Source organism: Zonotrichia albicollis, chromosome 1 (genome assembly GCF_047830755.1).
Source record: "Zonotrichia albicollis isolate bZonAlb1 chromosome 1, bZonAlb1.hap1, whole genome shotgun sequence".
Taxonomy (NCBI): domain Eukaryota; kingdom Metazoa; phylum Chordata; class Aves; order Passeriformes; family Passerellidae; genus Zonotrichia; species Zonotrichia albicollis.
Genome location: NC_133819.1, coordinates 33,532,953 through 33,555,661, shown reverse-complemented (window position 1 = coordinate 33,555,661; position 22,709 = coordinate 33,532,953). Strand labels below are relative to the sequence as shown.

Below are 22,709 nucleotides of genomic sequence, written 5' to 3'. Positions count from 1 at the left end.
TTAGATGAAATCCCATACACCAGACAGGACTCCATTAGTAAAATGCCTGCAGTCCAGCCCACCCTCCCTGCCTGCCAGGAGCCATAACTCCAGCCAGCCACAAGGTGCAGTCTGCAGAGAGCACAAAGATGTCAGCCTCCTGGAACAGAGGAGCACACCCAGGATACCACACAGTTTGAGAAGATAAATGCCCTAAGAACCGGGTAGAAGGGGAACTCAGCTGGCCTAAAAGCCAGGCAGACACAATACTTAGAGTCCATTGAGAAGTCTGGATGGTAGGACTAACCTAGGGACTTGGTGTCCAAAAGCCCTGGCACTGTGGTGGCAGGAAGCTGAATTGATGCTTAATAGCTTCAGAGATGCCGAGTGATGGATCATGTATCACTGTGTGCTGGCTTTGGCTGGGGGAGAGTTAATTTCCTTCACAGTAGCTGGGGCTGTGTGGACTACAATCACAAACCCAAATGCAACCACTTCACACATCCAAGCACCACTAAATTAGCATAATATGAATGTGAAGGTACACTGCAAACAACCACACTGCAGCAACCAATAACTTGGCAAAAAGAACTGAGGACAATTTAAAGCACAAATAACTTGAAAAGAAAGTTGTTTTCCCATGAATACCTGAACATCAACATTCTTCTATGACAGTAAGTTATCACTGTCTGTAACAGTCTTCTAGTTGATAAGTAGAGCTAAGGATTGACTGTTGTAAGACACTGTGGAATGCACATGTGAGCACATTAGGTTCCACCCCAGCTCTACTAAACCTACGTAGTGGCCATTGGCAAACCCACTTTACCTGTTCCACTGCATCCCAGTTGTTAAAAGGAGAATAACAGCCTCCAGCATCCCAGAAGCAGAAATTCCATTAATACCCCAAAGACAACCCTGGCTTGGACAGGAACAGCAATAAGAGCCCGAAGAATCTGTTCTCATATTTTTATACTTACGTGAATAAATATCTCATAGTCTATGTAAGAATGCCATGAGTCTTCTTTCTGTATCCTGGGGTCTCGCACCAAGACAGTTACAAATTCCTGTAAGTGCATAATAAAAATCAAGCAATTAATTTCAGAAGACAAAGGCAGCCTTAAAGACTCTCTTGATTGTTCTGCTGTTCCACAAACTACTGAGTCAGATTAAAAGCTGAACTGCTGTTTTATTGAATTTTGCAATCCTATAAATGGAGAAGCATAAAGCAATGAATCATCTGAGCTACACCACATGCCTGGGAAAGTCCCTGCCAAATTGCTAGCTGAAAAGGAATATTTCAGATTAAGTAACACTGTGAAAAGTCATACATGTTTCATGCATGGGAGACGAGATCTTGGCAGGGACAAACTGAAAGTCTAACATTCAAAGTCACCCATGTAAAGGAGAAGGAGGCAGGTATTTCAGGCTTTTCCCACATTTGTAATCAACACTGACAAAGAGCACAGCTGCAGATATGGCACTGGGGCATTTCTGTTCCATCAACCTGCCCAAGGAAGCAACACAGCTACACTGCAGGGCAAAATTCCCCATTTCGAAGGGACAATCATATAGAGTTTTTGTTGTAGAAGTTGTCGTATCTAGCTTACTTACTCATGATTTCTACATTTATATAATAATTTAGAGGGGTTTCAAGAGAGGGAGAGAGAAGGCCTGTGGACGTTCCTGTAATGTAACACTAATGGGAATTGGAAAAGACTGAAGAATTAGATGTTTCTCAATACTTTCAGCTAATGATCAAAATTTTGTTGTAGAAAAAACAAAAAAAAACACACACAAAAAAAACCCACACAAACAAAAAAAAAGAAAAACACTAGGATGGATGTTGGGAGTTTGGCTGGCTAAAGACTGGAAAAGTACAAAACCGTGGTTAATTCCAAGTCCTGCACCTGCTAGATAGTGTGTCCTTGGGCCTAGCTGTAGTAGGATAACAAATAGTGAAAGAGACATGAGAAAAGAGAGATGTAACCCCTAAGTAATGAGGAAGAGTTCATGGTATAGTTTAGCCAACAGATTGCTTGGCTTACAGAATATTCATAAGCTTATTATTTGCTGTATAAGTATTTGATACTTTCTTCAATAAACGGGACCTGTGATGAACCAGCTGGTGTCCTGGTCTCCTTCCTACGACAGATGGAAAATATTCCTTTAAATACAAAGGTCAAAAGTGTGCTTAGATACCAGCTACTTCTGGAGTACATGTAAAGTCTGCCCTACTCCAATTGCATAAATAAGCTATTCACCCCAAAAGCTAAGCCAACCACCTAGCAAAGACTTAAAGAAAAGTGTATCACTTTAAACTGTAGATGTATTCCCCCTGAGAGGAAGGCACTGCGCAGGATCTCCAGGTACAGGAATCAACTGTGGGAGGAATGACAGTATCTCTGGTAAAAAAACATGCTTTTTTTAGTGCATATTTGCATAAATCAAGAAATCTTGAACTAGAAAGCTCTAAAAGCGCGTCTTCCTACGTCCAAACGAAAGGCATCAGAAATAAAAGCTTTATTCCTCAGCCAAGTATTCTCCCCTAACACACACCTGCATGTACCACCATTGCAAACCCTCAGTGGACTGACAGGAGAACAATAGCAACCTTGAAAGATGAAGATACACTTTTTCCTGGACAGCCATTGCACTCTGTAGGTAGCAGGGAGACATTCAAGGTCTGCATGAAATCATTTCCCTCCCTGATTTCCAGGTGTTACTGAGATGGGGAGCCTGTGGCCTGATGGCTGGACACAGCTTTTGTTTTTATGTTACTTAGCCCAGCTCCTGATCCCAGGGGTGTTTTCTGTGTAATTGGTGGTTACCCTTCTGGTGAGTATCATGAACACCTTGCCAAATAAAGCATATTTGAAAGGCTCCTCCTGCCACCTCTGCTGCTTCTTTCATTGCTGAAGAGCACCAGAGGGCCAAATCTCCCCTGCAGCTTTTTTATCCCATGCCAGCATGACACAAGAGGAACAAATGATCAGAGTTTTAATCATTTTTACCAGCTGAGGGTCATGCCTTTACTTTTACAAAAACACTTGTGGGACATATGAGGAAGTTATTTCAGCTCCAGAGAAGACATTCAGCAATGTGCTGAACACCGGAGAGGACATCATTTTGGGTTATTTTTCTCCACCTGCCTCACTGCCTGTAGTATTTACCATACATAGGTAGGTAGGTAGAGCAGACTTTCAGACCCACTGTACCATCTTTTTACGTTGCAAGTTTTTGTCTTCCCCAAATTCCTATTTCCCTGTATCCCAATCCTCTTCAAAGCTGCAACCACTTCTCAACATACTTTCTTTCCTTTGCTGAGCACTGAATGCAACAGTCCTGCAAGTGGAAGAAGAGAAATTATGCCAAGAAGCTTCGAACAGGACACTGCACTCATTTTCCCTTCAACTGGTGCAGCACAGAAGTCACAACCTCAGGCAGCCTGCTTATAACCTGACCTCAGCCTCCTTCCTCTCATTTACTGCTGTATCAGCTTCTTATTGACTTTCCTTTTGTCCAGGTTCCCCAAATTACCCCATTTCCAAATAACCTTCCATAACCTTCTCCTTTGTACAGAATCAAAATAGTCTTTGAAGTAAAATACTTCTTTCAAACCTTTACCAAAGTATTGCGATTAAAAGTTGCTATTGGATATGCTGCTGGTTAGCTATGGTTTACTCTGCAAATCATTCCAGACCACAAGATTTGCACTGGAAAACTTCTGTACACTTTTAACTTGCAATTAACTAGTCACTGAGTTTCAACAAGGAGGAAGTTAAAACCCTTCAGACTCTACCTACCAAAGAAATGAGACCTGCTGTATATGCCATGGCAGGAAGTGTCTAAGCAGTAAAGAACTGAGACAAGATGAAAAATGATGTGCAGAACAGCAGAGCACCTCAGCAAAATGCAACCCTCAGACACAGTCACTGTCAGCTTTGATTTGAAACACTAGGATTTCAACAGAAGAGTGGGTGTTCCTTCTTTCCCCCCTTACCGAAAAAATGACAATACTGAGTTTAGAATGAAGCAAGATAAACAGTAAGCAACTAGAAATGAAAAATAAAAATGTACAGCCTTTCTCAAGATTTATGGTTACTTCCCCTATTTATCTCTTGAATCCAGGAAGTGTTGTTGCTATTACAGATTTTGCTGCTCTGAAACAGTGGCATTCCACATGTAGACTGTTCCTTCTCTTGACCTTTAAGTCTCCTCCAGAATACAAGATCCCACTGGGAAAAGAACATTGCTCTAATCAAAGCAGACCTAACCACGCAGTGTAAGTGATGATCCACTGCCAGAAAAGGTCCCTATGCTTTTGCATCCCTAGAGTAAAGGTCAGTATTCATATACAGGCTATGTTATAGTCCAAGCAGAGTTGGGTGGCAGAATACTCACTCCTCTGCGAGAATGCTGTTTATATGCTCAGTGCATCCTGCATTCACTGGTCACAAACAACCAGGAGATTACAGCAACACTGGGTAATAACTACCTTTCTCTTCTCTATGTATTCCAATCCCTCCCCATTTTGCTATAAAACTGAGGACACTCTCAATACGTAAGTCTTTTCTCAAGTAAGGCACTGTCCACCTGGGGGAGGTGACGCTGACCTCTCCATCCCACAGACCACTTGAAGACTAACTTAATCATCACAAAACTGCACTGTAGTCCAGCTGTACAACATGGGAGACTCAGTACAAAGACAGCCAAGGTTTCAGGGACTTTTTACTTTTGCCAGCTGCAATCCTGTACAAGGTATCTCCCCCTCCTGCCCAGTGCTGCTTTGTTTTCCCAGAACTGCAGATCTATCTAGCTATTATGTCACACTACACATATTTTCAGTTTTGTTTTTTCATTGCTTTTTTTCTTGGTTGTATTGTTGGGGTTTTTTTGAGTGGCACAATATATATATCAATGTATTCAAGAATATGTGTCCTGTAAGGCTTCAGAGCAACAATTCTCTCAAAACCAAAATTTGCTGTTAAAAGTGTCCAGGTTTGGGCAAGGAGGCCTCTTGCACTGGAAACACTATATACTCAAAAGAAAGGTACTGGAAGATGTGGCATCTCTATTTACTCCTTCTCTCTGGAAACTACTAAATTTAGAGACAAACAATTTTCTGTCCAAACTGCCAAAGCTATAGCTTTGATATGGAGCCCAGCAGCCATGCTGACCTAAACATCCTCATGAATATTCAGAATCTTCAAATCTGCCCCAAAAGCAGTCAGAACTACTTAACAAGCAGGAATTGCAGAGCAGTTTCTCTGGCTGCATGTGCCTTTTAGTTCCTGGCTAAAGCAGCCAGTTTAAGCATGGCACTGGTGGTATTTTGCTACCCTGTCCTCAAGGCCAGGAGCAGTCCAAGTACATAGGGTCACACATAAATGACTAAACAGCCAAAGTGACACCCAAATCTGGAGTACACCTACTCCCTCATGGTTACAGATCCATGCAAAGAACATGAGTGTTGACAGGAAACTATAAGGACAGCACTGAGGTCACACAGACACAAGCATGGAAAAACAAAATGTTCCATTTTGCCTCAAAAGGAAAAACAACCCATAAAGGCAGCTGAAGAAAACACAATAAATCTTTCTCTTTTAATTTTTCTGTTTCTTTTTTAATTCCCCTTCTCTCTTTTCTAGGATATATTTCTGCATAATGCAATGGATTCCTCAGAGAAAAGCATAAGGCAGAAGCCTCTCTATACGGAATCTGATCACAAAAAATGTGCCTTTCTTAGAAATCCCTTAACATTTTCCTACTAGGAAAATAGGAAATCTGACATGGAAATATCTGTTTTTAATATGAGGGGAAAATCTGCCACAAGAAGGAGGAATAAAAACAATCTCACATTGGTTGACTATTTGTATTTAATCATTTCAGCTGCATTTTAATTCAAATGTCTGTGCTCAAGACTGTATCAGGTGATGAGCTTGTGCTCCTGTTACACATGTGATTAGTCAATAAACCCTGAAGAGTAATTTTCCACAAAGCTTCCAAGAAAAATAGCATATCCCATCAGGTTGCCTGTTAGTAAAAGGATCAGCCACAAAGGACAGGGCACTTTTCATGCTGTGGATGTTGGCATCTTCACTCCACTCATGCTGTGTAGTAAGGCTGATGAGACTAAGAGCTGAGACAAAATAGTTTGTTGAAACTTTTAATGTTCATTGGACTGAGCAGAAGAGAACATGCAAAAAGGATTCTTGTGGTCCATGCAGCTGGTAATCAGAGCTCAGATCCAGATCCAACCATTGTCCCTATAAAATATCTAAAACTGATAAAAAGAAGACTCCATCCAAAGCCTCCTCTCCTGTCTCAGTGTCTGACCCCTTTCTGCACAGTCACTCTGACTGAATATCTGATTCTTCTATCAGATTTTAACAGAAGCAACTGGCACTGCATCATTCCAGAATATTCTGTATCCTGGCAACTAAAAGTATGAAGAATACAACCAGTCTTCCCTGATCTATGCGAATCATAATGAAATTCAATCCACAACTTGAATCCTTTTTTATTAAAGCTTAGATATCACTTACCTGTTTTTCATGTTTTGGTGTCATCTTCACTGGTTTGTAGTAAAAAAAAAAATCAACCTGGAAAAAAAACCAAACAAAATAGACATCAGATTGGTATTTAGTAGTTATTTAAAGGTCATTATCACTTTTGCCCTTTATTAGTAGACAGTGGAAAAAGCCAGGCTTAGTGCCATATATGGCAGAAAACACATTGCATTACCTGTAACTCAGAATTTATTAATTTTTAAAACAGTCCCTTTTTAGAAGCACTGGGCTAGTCCCCTTCTCTATATATTTGTCACACTTGACAGTCCAGTTCATCTCTGAAGTCAGTGCTTTTCTTCTATGCTCCAAGAGCCATCTCAGGGCTCATCCTCACACCCACCTCCAAGAGCTTGGCTGAGCCAGCATTCCCAGTGCTCAAACACAGCCGAGGCAGTGCTGCCTGGGCCTCACTCACAGGGAACCAGGAACAAGTCTGTGGGACTGCAGCTGAGTTCCAGAGACCCTAAAACATCTGAGTCAAAAGAATCAAATGCCAAATCTCAACTATCTTCCTCAAACTCAGAGAAATGGAGACACAAACTGCTTGAATTCCTCAGGAGAGTTAAAACTCAGGCTAAATTTCACAGCATCTGTGTTTTCAAACCTCCTTGTAGGGAGGGGATAATTAGACCAAAATGAAATATCTTGTCATTAACTTATATTTTAAATCTCCTCTTTTGTTGAAAATCCCAATAAATTTTTAACTGTGTCTGCAGTCCAATAAACTGGACAGTTTGCTCAGGACAGGTGCCCACATGGGAAGAGCAGGACAGCTTTATTTACTTGCCAGGTTATATACACACCATCTCCTGTTTAGTGATATGGAGCTTGAAGCTGCTGTTGTTATTATACAACTACATATTTACGGCAAGCCCAGCCAAGGAGTGCTGAACACCCCACCCCTGCCCAATGCCTCTCACAAACACTTTCAAATAACAAACCCCACCCATTTTAATAAAACAGAGCACAAAGATAAGCACATATACATTTCTTGGACCAGGAAGTTACTCTGGAACAAACAACCACTTTGTTGTCAAATTTCTAGAGGGTCAGTCGTATCAAAATAGGATACTCTGTTTCCAAATAAAAATGACCGTACATAAGACTTTATCCTAAAGGGTGCCATTGTACAGTTCCATTTCCATAAAGATAAGGCCATCATTTCACTTCCATAGCTAGAAAGGTAGTGATAAAATAGGAATAACAAAAACATTTTTTTTTTTAAATTCCATTTATATATGCTTAACTAGCATGTATGTTCCGAGTTGAAGTTATAGAAGAGCACTCAAACACTTCTTGCTGCACAGGCTCATCAGTGTCAAGCCTCTCTGCAAGGTGGGGGTGAAAATTCAGCTCACTGGGGCTAACTGCTGTTAATGCAAAAGTATATTATAAACTTTCCTTTTAGGGAGATAATTGGCTTTTTACCTCACAGGAGGGCACCAGCACACATCACAGGCCTTTCATGGAATTGCATAATCATTTAAGCTGTCTCCAAGATCATCAAGTCCAGCCTTTGACTGACCAGTACCTTGTCCACTATACCATGGCACTAAAGCCCATGTGAAGCTGTTTCCTTAACACCTCCATCCATGGTGACTCCACCACCACCCTGGACAGCCCATTCCAATGCTTAACAACCCTTTCTGTGAACAAATTCTTCCTGAGGTCCAACCTGAACCTTCCTTGGTGCAGCTTCCCCTGTCACTGACTTCCCCTTGTCACCACCACGTGCTCTTCCCCTGTCACTGGCTGGTCCCCAGGCAGCTCCAGCCTCCTTTCAGACAGCTGCAGGGAGCAATAGGGCCTCTCCTGAGCCTCCTTTTCTCCAGGCTGAACACCCACAGCTCCCTCAGCTGCCCCTTGCAGGACCCAGTCTCCAGACCCTTCCCCAGCTCCTTGCCCTTCTCTGGTCTGGCTCCAGCACCTCAATGTCCTTCACAAGTGAGGGACACAGAACTGGACCCAGGACTCGAGGTGCAGCCTCACAAGTGCTGAGTACAGACAAAAAAACCAGCTATGTTGGGCTCAGGCTGTTTGAAGAAGATTCTTTGTGCTATCTCTCCCCACTGAGTATAGCTGTAAACCGATATAGTTTGATGTAATTTTCCCCCCTTTCTCGTTTGAATGTGCTGAGGTTTTTTTTTCAAAATGGCAATGCAAAATTTTTTTCCAGTTATGTATCTTTATTCCATCAGATTCTGCAGTGTGTTTCTCTCCGGCCTCTAAGCTGATTCAAGTGAGAAATTATGCAAGCCCAAAATATCTCGTTCCTAACACTGTTAGCAAATGACAAGGCTGAAATAGCACGTTTCATTCTGTCATCTGTTTTTCTAATGACCGAGTTATGTGTTGGTACAGGTTAGCAAGAATGGCTTAAACTCCAAACAGCCACCACAATTTTAAATATTTAATGGCAAAAAATTAATATTTCAACACCAAAAAGCTTCCTAAAATATTTAAAATACATCAGTTTTTCATCAAGTAATTCAGAAAAAAAAAATCAATAATGGAAATGCATGCCCCCCAAGGCTGCCTTTTTTCACTGATTTCAGTGAGATTGCCCAGTCCTGCTGCAGCCACTTGCAAATATACTGAATGCAATATTCTGTCTGGTAGCAAGACATATATTTGGGAACCTCTGTAACACATAGAGAAGCCAGTGAAGCAGAACACACAGCAAAGCTAGTGAAACTTCTGCTTAAGAAGTTATCTTTGTATCTTGAGAGAAAACTACTCAAAATACCAGTGATGGAGAAAAACAGCTATCAGAAGACAAATAAATCTTTTGGTCTTTTTACTCTAAGCAAAATTTCCTCTGACAGGGAAATGAACAAGTGCTGGGAAACAGAATCAAAAAAAGCCAGTGGTCGGTCTGTAGTTTTGATAAAACACTTTCTGCTGAGGGTGGGAAACCCCTCCCCACATTGCTTTGAGTAAGTTTTTGTTCTGCTTCTGATCCATTATCAGTCTGAAAACTTCTCTTTTTTTTTGTTTGTTTCATATACTATATTAACTGCTTCTTGCAGTATGTATTTTTATGGTTTTTAATTGCATAACCAACAAAACTGCCAGGGAACAGCTCCACAGCTGCTAACAGCAACCACTCAAAAGCAAGAAGATTACGTAGGATGAATTGCCATACTTCCTGTGCCTGAAAAAGAACCAGGAAGAAGAGGGAGGAAAAAAACACAAGTACTGCAGTATTTTTCTTAGGGAAAACAGATAAACTGCAGTGCTCTTCTTAAGGGTAAGAGATAAATAATATCAAGTATTATATTTTATTTCATATTTTAGAGATTAGTTTCTGTTTTAAAATCTAAATTAAAACAGATAATCTAACATTACTAGGGATATACCCTTTTATCATGTAGATGGACTGCTCCTGAAGGAGGAAGTGATTTCTCCCCAGTGTTCTCATACTGAAAGATGAAAACTCAAGTGGCAGTGCAGACAAAAACCACATCAACTTGCTCTAAGAACAGCATGAACAAATGCAAGCCCTCCTGGCTGCCTCACCAATAGCTATATTTAGCTGCACTGAAATTTTACAATTTCACTCATTACTGGGCAGTGACATATGCAATATCCCTATCTGCCCTGGGAGTGCTCATGCATTCCATGTGGTCAGTGTTTCCTCTCAAGGATAAATGCAGCTAGTCAGCTCATCCATCCATCCATCCATCCATCCATCCATCCATCCATCCATCCATCCATCCATCCATCCATCCATCCATCCATCTTTGGTTATTTTTAATCATATAACTAAATGACCACCTTGAGACTTTAAAGGGGAAGTGTGATTTAGTTTTAGACCTTGGTGATGATTCAAAGTACTATCCAGTCATAAGCAAAGTCCTCAGCTGTGCTTTCGGGGTTGTTCCCACTATCAGTATCAAATGAAACTTGAATTAAAGGCTTCAATATGACCAAGAAAGAGAGAAAAATTGAATCTCTAACTGCTTACAAGTCTTTCCTGCATTTTGTGGTTTGCTCACCTTAAGACCCAAATAAAGTCATAATAATTTTCATTTAGAGCCTGTAGAAAGTTCAGCTGCATCCATACATGGAGCTCACTGTCAAAGAACATGCCCATGTGCACCTGGCCACACTATGTTCCTGAAAGGCAAGCAATCTGTGTGGATTTGTAAGGAAAATACACAGGCAGGGGTGATGGCAGAACTGGGAGGAACAGGAAGAATAATAAAGAGACGCTGTGGAGAGCTCAAAAAAACCCTAAACCTATAAAAACACAGCATTTTGTGTTGCCAAATTGACCACATCCTAACACAGCTTGGCATTTACAGTAATTGGATACATGGCTATCACAGAACTACTGCTCTTGTTGATGGGAAAAATCTTATTCAGATGCTGCTCCTCAAGCAGGGACTTTCAGTCGATCAACAATAACTCAAACTCTACTTCACCTCCTCCATTTCACACCTGTGGCCAACCCAACTGTACTGATCAGACCCATGAGTTCACTTTTGTTCCTCACTGTCCATGAACCAGATGGTGAGGACTGAAACTCCACACTGTGCAGGTCACAGAGCACATTTCGTCCTTTTATCTATCCTGATGGTTATTTGCCTCACCCTCAGCAAATTACTGTAAGGATCTGTTGGTCAAAAGTGAAAGGAGTATGAAAGTCATGAGCATTTTCATCTATACACAAGTCAGGGGTGTGCAGCCTCCTTAGTGAAGTCCACAAAATGAAGTACCCCTTGAGCAAATCCTTCTCACTTCCCAGGATCAAAGTACCAGTTTCATCAGTGTTGTATCACAGTAGGAGCACAATCACTTCACTGCTGAGAAAAAAATAAGCACACTGTCTAAACTGCTTTTAAAAGAATGGGAGCTTTCCAAACCACCAAGAGAATTCATACACCTTCCTTTCCACCACAATACAATGTAGAAAGGCACTGCCAAATATCATCCCTTTGTGGCTGCACTTGAAATTCCCAGGTACTGTTGCCAAGATGCTTAGTTAACTACTCCTTCCTATGGAATTTCACCTCATTTGGTTTTTAAACACTTTTTTATGGCCATGAGGTATAAGACAGTTTCTCCTTAACCATTACATTAGCATTTCTCCCCAGTCAGCCATTCCCCTGTCCTGCAATCTTGCTGGCTAGTAAGACATGTTTTACCAGAAGGATGAATCTGGATCATTAAAAAAGGAAAAAAAAAAGACAATAGATAAGAAATTTTCATTTGTTTCAGAGGAACTTCACAATCAAAGAGTTAATGAAAAATACTAATTTCCCTCTGCCCTCCAAAATAAATACATCACAAGGATTACAGTGCCAGGTGTGGGTCACAGATTTCCAATTACAGTGGTATTATACCATGCTTTCAATTGCTTCAAGTTAATACAACATTGCTGCGCAGCAGCACGAGTTACGCGCCAAGCCCTTCTGAAATCTCTAAAAGCCTAAAGACAAACAAGGAAGAAGTACTGAGAAATCTGTTCAGAGTAGAAGAGAGCTATTCAGATGTTTCCCCATTCTCTTTTGGTTGTTACTGATGGGTTGGTTTGGTTTCTGGGGGGGAAGGGGGTTTTGTTTGTTTTTTTCTTTTTCAGGCTCAAATTTCAGATATACCCACAACCAAAGGACTCCATGGATATTCTGCAGTTTCATTGGGTTGCTGATCTCAGAGGACTGCTATGGTTTTCTCTTAATAGAAGCTACACAGGCTAACACAGGCATCTTGGGATTTCAGGTAACAACTACAGAACAGTAATTGGGGGTCAAATCACTGAAAAAACAGTACATGCCAGAGCTGGTCACAGTAATTATTTATTCCTCAGGGCTAATGCTTGCCACTGCTTCTGCAGACAACCAGGGGGCCACTCAGAACTTTCCTGCAGCTCCAGCTCCTGTGTCTTCCAGGCAGCCTGTCAAGCTGGTCTGCCATGGGAGCCTGCCTTTGCTACTCTTTCAAATTTTTATGGAGCATAAGAAGTAGATTAAACTACACAAAATTATTTTTGTGCCATACATAATCACAGGTTTTGTTGCTAGGACACTTTCAGAAGGCTGACAAAGAGATAAGGCAGTCTCTGAAGGCAGCATTGGTGACCTTCCAGGTAAAGTTTCAGAAGTGAACTTGCTCCAGGGAGCTTTTGAGATTCCTTGAGCTAGGAAAAAATCAATTTCAGAAGAAACAGCAGCCTTGGCAAGCTGGCAAAACAACCAGCTGTACTCAACATGCAAAACACTGGACAGGCACTAGGCTTCTTACTGATAACTTACACAAAACAGGCATGCCACTGGCACTGAAACTACCTCTGAGAGGGAAAGAAGCAAGTAATTTCCAGGCTAAGCCACTTGCTGAGCAGCACTGTGTACTTAGCAAGTGACAGTTCCGTTCAGTTGCAGAAGTGACGAGTGAGGATGTGCACACTGTGCATAAACCACACAGAGATCTTACAAGGTACACCAACACAGAAAGATAAACCTGCCCTAGGTATTTATTACACGATGCAAGTTACAAACAACACGAGACAGCTGTTACTTTTAGAAACCAACAAGATGGGAGTTGTAAAGAGACTAACGTCTCAGCACTTCAGAACATAGATTAAATTCCTAAGAAAAATATTAAATGTTTCTGAAGGAAGGTTCAGAGAATGTATATGTCTTTCTTTCAAAAATCATGTTTTTCTCAAGACTTAAGTATCTCATTGCATAAAATAAAATAAAGTTACCTTAAAAACAGTATCCTGCTCAAGGTATCCCTGTAATCATTATTTTTTATTTATCACAGGAAAAGAAGGGCTGATGGAAGCTATCTTTGCTGCTGAGTAAGTAGAGCAAAAGTCAGCAAATACTATGCAGTCTTATCACTACATTTCCTTCTCTGTCTCTCAGACGCAGAGGCTGCCATCACCTGACCCCTTCCTTCCTGACTTACCCGCTGAGACACTTTGAATCTCATGTACCAGAAATTTCTCATTTTTTGCTTATTCAAAATATTTTAATTTATGATACAATTTTTGTCTGCTGCTTGAATTGCTGTTACTTAGCACTACACATTCCAGCTCAGCCTTTTTCCTGCTGCAGATTTCCTTATGCTATCAAAGCATCTATTTTTGTGATGTGTTACCTGCTCCAATCCAGGAAGTGTTTGGTCTTGTGCCCAGAGAGGAAAGTAAAGCAAAAGTTATCGTTTTGGCTGCAAGCACAGAATTAGAAGTCCCAGTCTCATGACATGGGTCTGGGGAGATGGCTGGGAAAGACCCAGCACAGATACAGTAAAAAATGAAATGAACAGCTAAGCAATAACATCCTGAGACAGACTGATCCTAAGTCTGTAAGTCTGTATAACTGCAGCTTAAGACAGTGGGTAAGACAGGAAATACTGCAGTCAATATAGTGTGCCCACAAAGCATTCTGATCAACTCTCTTCCAGCTGTTGTGTCTCTTGTGTCTTTTAAGTCGACCAAACCCATGGCAGATCACTACAACAGCGCAGCTGGATCAGATATCCAGTCCTTCACACTATGGCAATTCACTCTTTGGGCTCTCTTCCCCTGAAGAATGCATCAGATGGCCCATCACTGATGCAAAATCTTACTGCTGTCACATTTGTGTAGCTGCAGACACATATTGCACCACTTTGTGGCCTGGGTCTATCAACCATCAAATAAACCAATAAAGAATGTATTAACAGTGAGTTCACTTGTTCAACGGGCTTTTTTACCTTTCTAGAAGCTAGACTGTGCCAGTGGCATGAGAACAGTATTTTGGAAGCAAAGGGCTTCTGAACAGTGTTACTTATTACTAAAGCAGGCAATTCTAAAAAACAAACAATGTTTGGCAGGATAAACTTTTCATGAGACTGACCAGTAAGAAAAGCTGAGGATCAGTGATTCATCCATTTACCTAGATTTTCTACCTCTCATTTATTTGAGAGATGTGATTTTTATTGCTTTCAATAAAACAATAAAATGTTTATTGTTTTAAGATGTGGTTTTTATTGTTTTCACCCCACTGCTGCACTCTGACTTTATAAGACTGATATCAGCTTTTGGCAAGTTCCTGGCACAAGAGGCTCACCTGTGATGTGGCAAACTTCTTTATGAAGTTGTGAGAGAACAGCAGGAGGCATAGCAAATACACAAAAATGGGAGGGAGAGAAGAAAAGCAGCATTTGGCTGCTCTGCCATCACAGCCAAGTCAAAGAAGTTGCTGGTCAGCCTGGAACAAACACTGTTCAAGATCAAATGGTAAGAGATGCAAACGTAGAAAACAGTGCTTGCAGGACAAGTAAGGCTCACAGCTTGCTTTCACAGCGCCCAAACCCATGTGATGAATTCAAGTAGACCACTAAGTAGTCCGAACAATAAATTCTGCCTTCAGTAGGAGAAAGATTTCACTCTCACAGAACAGGTGCTGCAGAAATGAGCAGAATGCAAAGATCTGTATGGCAAGCCTATGGGAAAACAGTGGATCAAGAGGAAACTGGTTTGTGTTAAATAATGCTTATTCCAAGTTCATTTATTAGTCACTGTCTTTAAACACAGAAGATATACACTAAACTTTTGGAAGTCCCAGTCTGCTTTCTGCTTGTAAGCGCTTCAGAGGCAAATACTATGAGAAAATGCATGCGAAGTCACCAGTTGAAATAATTTATGGTCATAAACAATGTCCCAGAAAGTCCTTTTCTTTTGCAACACTTGCAACAGGCCCAGTCCTATTCTTTTTGTTACCTGTTAGGTTTAATTTACTTCAGGCCAAAAAAAGCACAATCCAGTCTTAGAACAAGTATCAATTCATACAACCACACTTTTAACTAAACCAGCTGAAACCTACACATTAGGAATGGATGAATTAGAAGTCCTAGTTTGTGGTCCTACAGTTAAACCCATACCAAATGTCCCTCACATGGCTGGAAGGATCTGACAACCATCAAGAGATCCTCTCCCCAGCCCTACTGGTTTGTAGAAACACAGTGATGTTGCAGTGATGTTGCTCTTCGGCCCAGATCTCAGAACAAAACCCCAGCCACAGCACCCCAACGAAACCAAGGGCCCAGACCAAGCAGGAGCAGAAGGTACCAGCTACCACACACCCCCTGCAGTTGGCTGCCCACAGAGGGAAGCCCCACTGCAGGTATCCAGCCTAGACCTCAGTGCCAGTAATTTTTCTGCAGAACTGACACAAGTAGGTCACTCGGTGTCACTGGAGATGTAAACAGCCATTACTGAGCATGCATTTCCCCTTTATAGGTGAGTTTCAAATCCTGCACCACATTAAGCACAGCAAGTGTTTTACATGCTCAGAAAGCATTCTGTAAAGATAGCACTGTCCTTGACAGGGTCTGTATTATTGTTCTGGCAGAACAGGAAGGAAAATGGTTAGATGTTTTAGTCATCTAGACTAAAAACAATACAACTTTTGTAATTATAAAAGCTAGTTATTAACTGACCATTGAAATCCAGAATTTCATCTACATTAAAGAGAGAATAAAGCTATTCAAGGTTGGAAAGTTATCTAGCTTAGCCAAGCCTATGGAGAAAATGCAGCACTCCTTAGAATTTAACTTTGCCAGAAACCCAGTGAAAGGGCAATCATATACATGAACCTACATGATTTTTCCACAACAAACTTCTATTTCAGATGGTCTAGGACAAGTCAGTTTACCACCCAAGGTTGGAATGACAGAAGCTCTAGTGATCCTCAGGTGGTCAAAATAATTCTGGAGTTTCAACTAGTGTTTACACAGTGATGGTCAGATGCTGTAAGTCCCAAAGCCTTCTTTTTCAAGCAAACCAATAGGTTTGCTCAAAGAGAAGATATTTAATGTGTATAAGTCGCCTTGGTGCAAAGGATCTGTGACTCTGGAAATCCTGGAGAAAAAGAAAGAATCCTTTTCTGAAAGAAAATGATTGCTTATGCACATATGCTATAGCATAGGATATTATTTTCCCAGTTTGACTGAAGCCTAAAGATTGCCTTATGTTTTCTTAAAGATAGTCCACAGGACTTCAAATTATCTTTATGGTTATCTTGCATTAGTTACAAGGTTTGGTGCAAATACTGATGTTTTCCTGAGAAAATCAAGATATTTTCTTTGCAAGTTGACCTACACTATTAACACCAACCTACCATGGTTTGCATTAAACCCCTGTAATTCATCTGTGGATAGCTCACAAAAAAAGACCTCAGCTGGGAGAGGATCTTGCATTTCTACTCTAAGGTTTAGCACTTGATTACATCCTACTGTTGACATCTTTTTCCCAGTCAGCACGTCAAACAGATCTTCCAGCTCAGCATATTCTGTGATTCCTCTTCATCCACCCAGAGAGGGGGAGACAAGGGGCTTTCTCTCATCTGGGATGAGCCATTTGCCTTCCTGCCTCCCCAACTCCAAACAGTCACACCTGCAACCAGTGGCCAGACAGACCTAACAAATGCCACGTAGTCCTACATCCTTGGGGAGCACAACAACTCGTGTCCCAGCCATTAAACATCACCCTTATTATTTCACATGCCTGAAGACACGTGAGGGTGTCTTCGCGCTGTGCATGAGAGACAAGGCTGTTAGACTCAGCTGTTCCCAAAGCACGACTGCAATGACACTGTGTGCCAACGTGACTATTTATACACGAGCGCCTGGCACGTCATAGGCTCTGGCATTATCAAGATGTTCTTCAGTGCCTGAGACTTGCAGATATGTCCCTTCTCCCTGTAATCACTCCCCAACACCTCCACTGCCACCTCACCTTTTCATATGTCATTAGTAGAAATTCATTTCTTCTGGGAAAAGACACACTGCTCTTGAGAAAACAAAGCCTTCCCCTCTGGGAAGACAACTGAAGATCTCATTAAAACAGAAGCTAAAGTTATGACTAATTTAAAACCACACATCACCATTACACAATTAAAACAATGAGACTAATAGAAGGCAGAACTTACAACCTGGTGACTGCTGCTGTACACAAGAAGCAAGGTAGGTGAGCAGCTAGGGCCTCCCTGAGGGAAAGGAGGAGCAGGAACTGGAAGGATGCGTGGGCAGCACGCAAACAGAGGTCAGAGTAAATTACTCACTGTCAATTCTACAGTAAAAATAGATGCTTTATTACAGGAGTAGAACATTTGGCTTTGAAACATGGCTTTAGCTATAAGTGAGTGCATCTTCCTAGACATCTCTGGTAGAGAAGAAAGGGAAAGGAAGAAGTAATTTTCTTAAGCCTCAAATTCTTTCAATCTCAGGAAACAAATTCCTCCACACCACAAAATGTAGGCATGGAGGGCAATTGGCTTCCTCTTTTTATGCACAAGAGGGAAGATCCATAATGAAATCATTCCTTGTTTACCCATTCTCAAACAAATGGAACTTGATGGTGCGCATCCTGCCCCTCAGCTCTGTGACAGTCTGTAACACCAGGCATACGAAGATGCTGGAGCAAAGAGAAACTCCCTTCAGTCCTTCAAGCACTTCCTTTTGGGCCAGGCCCACAGAGTGATGCTTTCTGTAGTAATTTTTTCAAGGTTCATATCTGTTGATGAATTCACCTGCCATACTGGGAGACAGTTTGACATAAGTCAGGCTGAGGTGCCAGTGGGACAACGTGCAGTGCTGGGGTACTGCAGACACCTTGAGCAACACCTGCACAGCATCACCCAGAGACATGCCCTGTTTAACTGCAGACTTTTAGCAAAGCAGCAAAAAACAAGCAAGAACACAGTATGTATGTTAGTTATGTCTGTACCCGAAGTACTGAAGGAGTAAGCACACCAGGGAGCAAGTCAAGGGCCAGCACAAGGGCTGGCAGACCATGTGGGCTCCTTTCTCTGTGGAGAACAGGCCCAACAAAATCAGAAAGGAAACTGAAACCAGGAGCCCTGAGGATATTTAAGGATTCTGTGAAGACATTTCACTAATTAGGCCTTGAGAAGACAAATACTGGTTTGAATTTCTCCAAGTTGAAAGATGATCCCTGGAGGAACACTGTGGGAATTGCAGAACCATTTGTGATTTCATCATTCGATTATGTTCCATCAGAACTCCCACTGTTCCGCCTTTTCTACGGAAATCTGGACAAGCAGGATTCAGACAGATAAACTTAATGTTCATGTCTTTGTGAATGCTCACAAGGTGTCCTACTTACTCTTCAGCTGCTGCTCCAGAAGAGGGTGGATCAACTGTAGGTCATGTGCCAGCCTCACACAAGTGTTTTGGATCCCTCTGGACAGTCACCTGGAAAGGCACCAGCCACACACATCAGGCCACTGACCCTTGCAGTGTAGATGGATTCCTCAGGAGATCCTGCTCCTTCTGCAACATCTCCCACCATGAGGGCTTGTCTGTGCCAGGGCTGCTGCAAGTGTTTTCAGCTCCAAGCTGCCTTTGCAGTCTCTCTGCTTCTTCCTTCCCTCCCACAGATGCTTGATTTTAACAGCACAGAGAGCTGTTGACCAAGCTCTCAGCAATTCAGTTGGAGCTTTTGCCAACAAGGAAATTGTGATGGCAGTCCGCTTTCTGTGGGTGGAGAGGTCACACCTGCAGCCACCAATGAAGTGGCATGACAAGATTTTTATTTTTGCCTTCCTGTCTTTCAATGTCTCTATATACAAAATATGAATGTTTTGTAAACATACTAATCAAGGATTCTTCTGGATTTATTTTCTTTTTTTTTCGGCCTCCAAGCTGGGGAAGAAGAATGCTTACGAAAGATGTTTCTATTCTTAATTTCTGTTCAGAGATTTAGCAAGCTATGATACGAAGGCCTAGAGCCAAACACTACGCAGCAAACTCGTGCATGTAACTCCCTGTAGACAAGAAGCATGATTTGCTTCTCTTTTCCAAGACTTATCTTGCCAAGAAGCTGGGAAATTACTGTAGGACGCATTTTCTCTTTGTATTTTTATCGGAAGAACACAAAAGTTGCTGAGGTTTTGTATTTTAGATAATAAAAATATGCAAAATATTTAATGAGAAGAAATAAAAACCACAATACCCTAAATTATAGAGATCTCTTTTACTCCTCTGTTTACAAAGGCCAAAACCATATGCATACTACACACCACACACATGGAAATAAGATCCATGTGACACACTGCAGAGATATGACACACCAAAGTTGTCACCTGTCTCATACTACCTACCTACTTCCAGGAAGCAAGAAACAGCCCCAGCAGTCCTGAGTAAATGTTCTCAACTTTTTTGTTTTGTGATTTATCACAGTGTGGGTTTTGTTCTTTTGGGTTTGATTTTTTTGTTTTCATTTTCTTTTAAAATCAACCTGCCAGAGGAGTGCTTCCTTCTTTCACACACAGAAGTTAGAAAATTGTGTGATAAAAGCAGAGAAGGTTGCAGTTGCCCAAAACAACGGCAATTAGGAAACACACTGAGCAAAAATTGACTGAAATGAGACCACAAGACTGATTCAGCCCTTTATGGTCAGAAAGGCCCCAACTTCTGCATTGGTACCCTTGAGAGTATCTCTCATTCCGCAGGAGGAGGGTGGCTGGAGGGGAACACCACACTGAAGCAAGTGCCTGATCTGCAGGCTTGGCCCAGCAGGCCAAAGGCAATGCTGCTCTGTGGCAGGGGAAATAAGCTGCCAGGGGAAGGAAGGAGGGAAGCATCAAGGAAACGTACTCTAGGGTTTCTTAGCAGCAGCACAATGGATCTAAAATTTCTGTGAACAGAGCCTTCACAGAGCCTCATCATGATGATCCCCATCTGTTCAGTGGTAGCGCTGAACTGCCTTGCATCAGTCACGTCACCAGGCCTGGCTCAATGGTGACAGTCCACCATGTTTGCCAACTGATGGTTTGATTCAATGCTCCACTTGTTCTTAGGCCTGAGAACTGCTCAGTTTCACCCAAATGCTCAGTAGTTTTTGCTCAGTATGGATTAGTGCTTGGGAAGGGAAATGTGAGGACACGCGGAGCCTCAGCACAGCAAACCATTACTCATGTGCAACCTCTACACTGCACCTCTGCTAAAAGCACCTCATCACTGTGGGCATGCAGAAATCACAGAATTAGCTCAAGCAGCTACACTAGGGCTGCCTAACCTCCAAACAGGAGTTAACATGGAAAATCACAGCTGTTTTGCAACGGTAGAAGAGCAAAAATCCTTCGAAGTAATATTTTCAAAATATTTCCCTCTTTTAGAAAAAATAATCAAGTATAATTATTTTCCTAATAAAATTTAAAATAATCATCATCATCTATAATAAAGGTAGAAGTATTTCTATGAACACAACCATGGTGTAACAATACAAGATCTTTAAATTCATTAAAAGGCAAATACTCCTTAGACTCAATGCAAAATATACATCATAAACAAGAGGTTTCTGGATTTCCAGTCAAGCATCATAAATAACACCCTAGGCTGAGTCAGGCCTAATTATTACTTGCATCTTCTACACAAAGAAACATTAGTATTTCCACTTTTCTAAAGAAAGTCCAGTATTGTGTCATTCAGGAAGGCCCTGCCTTGCATTACTTTCAGTTTCAGTTGTCCCTAGCACAAATAGAAAAACATTTCCCTTCACTTGAGCTATTTCTGTCAATGTGAGGCAATGAAAACTCCAGCTTCATTTTCCCTTGGGTTATGGGTGATGTGGGCATAAGCCAGGTGGGTGCCTCAAACACACCGGTGTGGGCCAGACGCTGATCCTCAAGAGCTTGGCTCCACACTTCCACCTGCCTTTCCTCCCTGGAGGCTGCTATTAGAATGAGGCAGTATTTACTTAGAATCCTTGAAGGGCTGTGACAACACCTAGCCAGTTGTCCTGATCTGATGGCGACTGTGTCGCGGGGTGTGAACCCAGCAAGGGCGAGATGAGCAGCAAACATAGCGCCTCAAGGAAAAGCACCGGCAGCTGCCCCCGTGCATTTGTGCCCGGCTCCAGAACAGGACCCAAGGCAAACCCAGCAACCCTCAGACACTGGAACTTGCTCTGCTTTATAAAATCTGTTAGTTTTGATTGCATACTGTGTTTTCATAGGCTGTCCTCATATGTACCTAAAAATTTCTCGTGCTGCTTAACTTGGACAACACAGAAATTTAAAAATAACATAAGGCAGTCTCCTGACTTAACAGAACAGTACATCGAATGTACTGCATTTAATACAAAAGCACGCTATGATATATATTATATATTTGTATATGTACACTGCATGTTATATAATGTATATACACAGCAATAACAATACGTATATATGTACACACTGAGCGTTTGCACATCCCTGTGATCTTTAGATCACAGTTGCCAAAGGCGATGGATTTGCCACAGCAAAACAAAGAGGAGCGGACCAAAACAAGATTAGTAGTTGCTTAAACCAAATCTCCCGCTGCCCGGCGTTAATCATTGCCAAGGGCAGTCATTTACCGCGCCGTAAACCGCGGCGGAGCCCTCTGCCAGAGACCGGGGAGGGAAACACTCCGAAGGGCCGGGAGCAGCCGAGCGCCGCCGCCGGGGCCGCAGGGCTGCCCGCTGGGCCAGGGCTTGCCGAGCCGCCCCTGAAACCGCTCGGTGCCACCGAGCCCGGCAGCGCCCTCCGGCACTGCAGCCCGGGGCACGGCCGCACCCCGAGCCCCGCACCACCAACCCGGACAGCCCCGCCGGAGCCGCTCCGGTGGCCCCCAGCTGGGCGGAGGTCTGACACCCCCCGATCCTGATCCCGCTCCCGATCCCAGTCCCGATCCCTCTCCCGCACAGCTCACCCGCCGCCGCCGCCACCGCTCCTGCCGCCGCCCAGAGCCGGGAGAAGCCGGCGCGTCACCGACAGCAGGCGGGGCTGCGCTGCCCGCCCCGCCCGGGCCCGGAGACCCAGAGGGGCAGGGAGGCTTTCCTCGAACACAGTCTCTGACAGCCCGGGCCGGGAGACCCAGAGGGGCAGAGAGGCTTTCCTCGAATTGCGGATCTCACAGCTCGGGCCCGGAGACCCAGAGGGGCAGGGAGGCTTTCCTCGAACAGAGGCTCTGACAGTCCGGGTCGGGAGACTCAGAGGGGCAGAGAGGCTTTCCTCGAACAGAGGATCTGACAGTCCCAGGCACCGGGGAGGGGAGGAGGCTGAGCCCTGGGGCGCGCCTGTGGAGCGGAGCGGGCATGGAGGTGTCCTGTGACCTGCATCCTGATGGGATCTGCGTCCTGATGGGATCTGCGTCCCATGATTGAGTCACCTTGACTGAGTT

The 22,709-nt window shown here is 42.7% G+C and overlaps 1 protein-coding gene across 3 annotated transcripts in view; it reads right to left on the bottom strand.

Moving 5' to 3' along the window:
- SNX10 (sorting nexin 10) overlaps nt 1–22,306 on the bottom strand; it is a 34,519-nt gene extending 12,213 nt beyond the window's left edge. Inside the window, exons 1-4 of one of the 3 annotated variants that reach the window (XM_074537704.1) lie at nt 22,239–22,306; nt 18,667–18,755; nt 6,525–6,581; nt 957–1,043 (exon numbers count right to left, since the gene is read on the bottom strand). In XM_074537704.1, the coding sequence (XP_074393805.1) occupies nt 957–1,043; nt 6,525–6,548 (111 nt within the window). In that variant the 5' untranslated portion in view covers nt 6,549–6,581; nt 18,667–18,755; nt 22,239–22,306. Of the gene's footprint in view, nt 1–956; nt 1,044–6,524; nt 6,582–18,666; nt 18,845–22,238 lie in introns of those variants that run through there. The other 2 variants (XM_074537718.1, XM_005480884.4) reach the window with 2 other exon arrangements.
- Nucleotides 22,307–22,709: the final 403 nt, after the last annotated feature.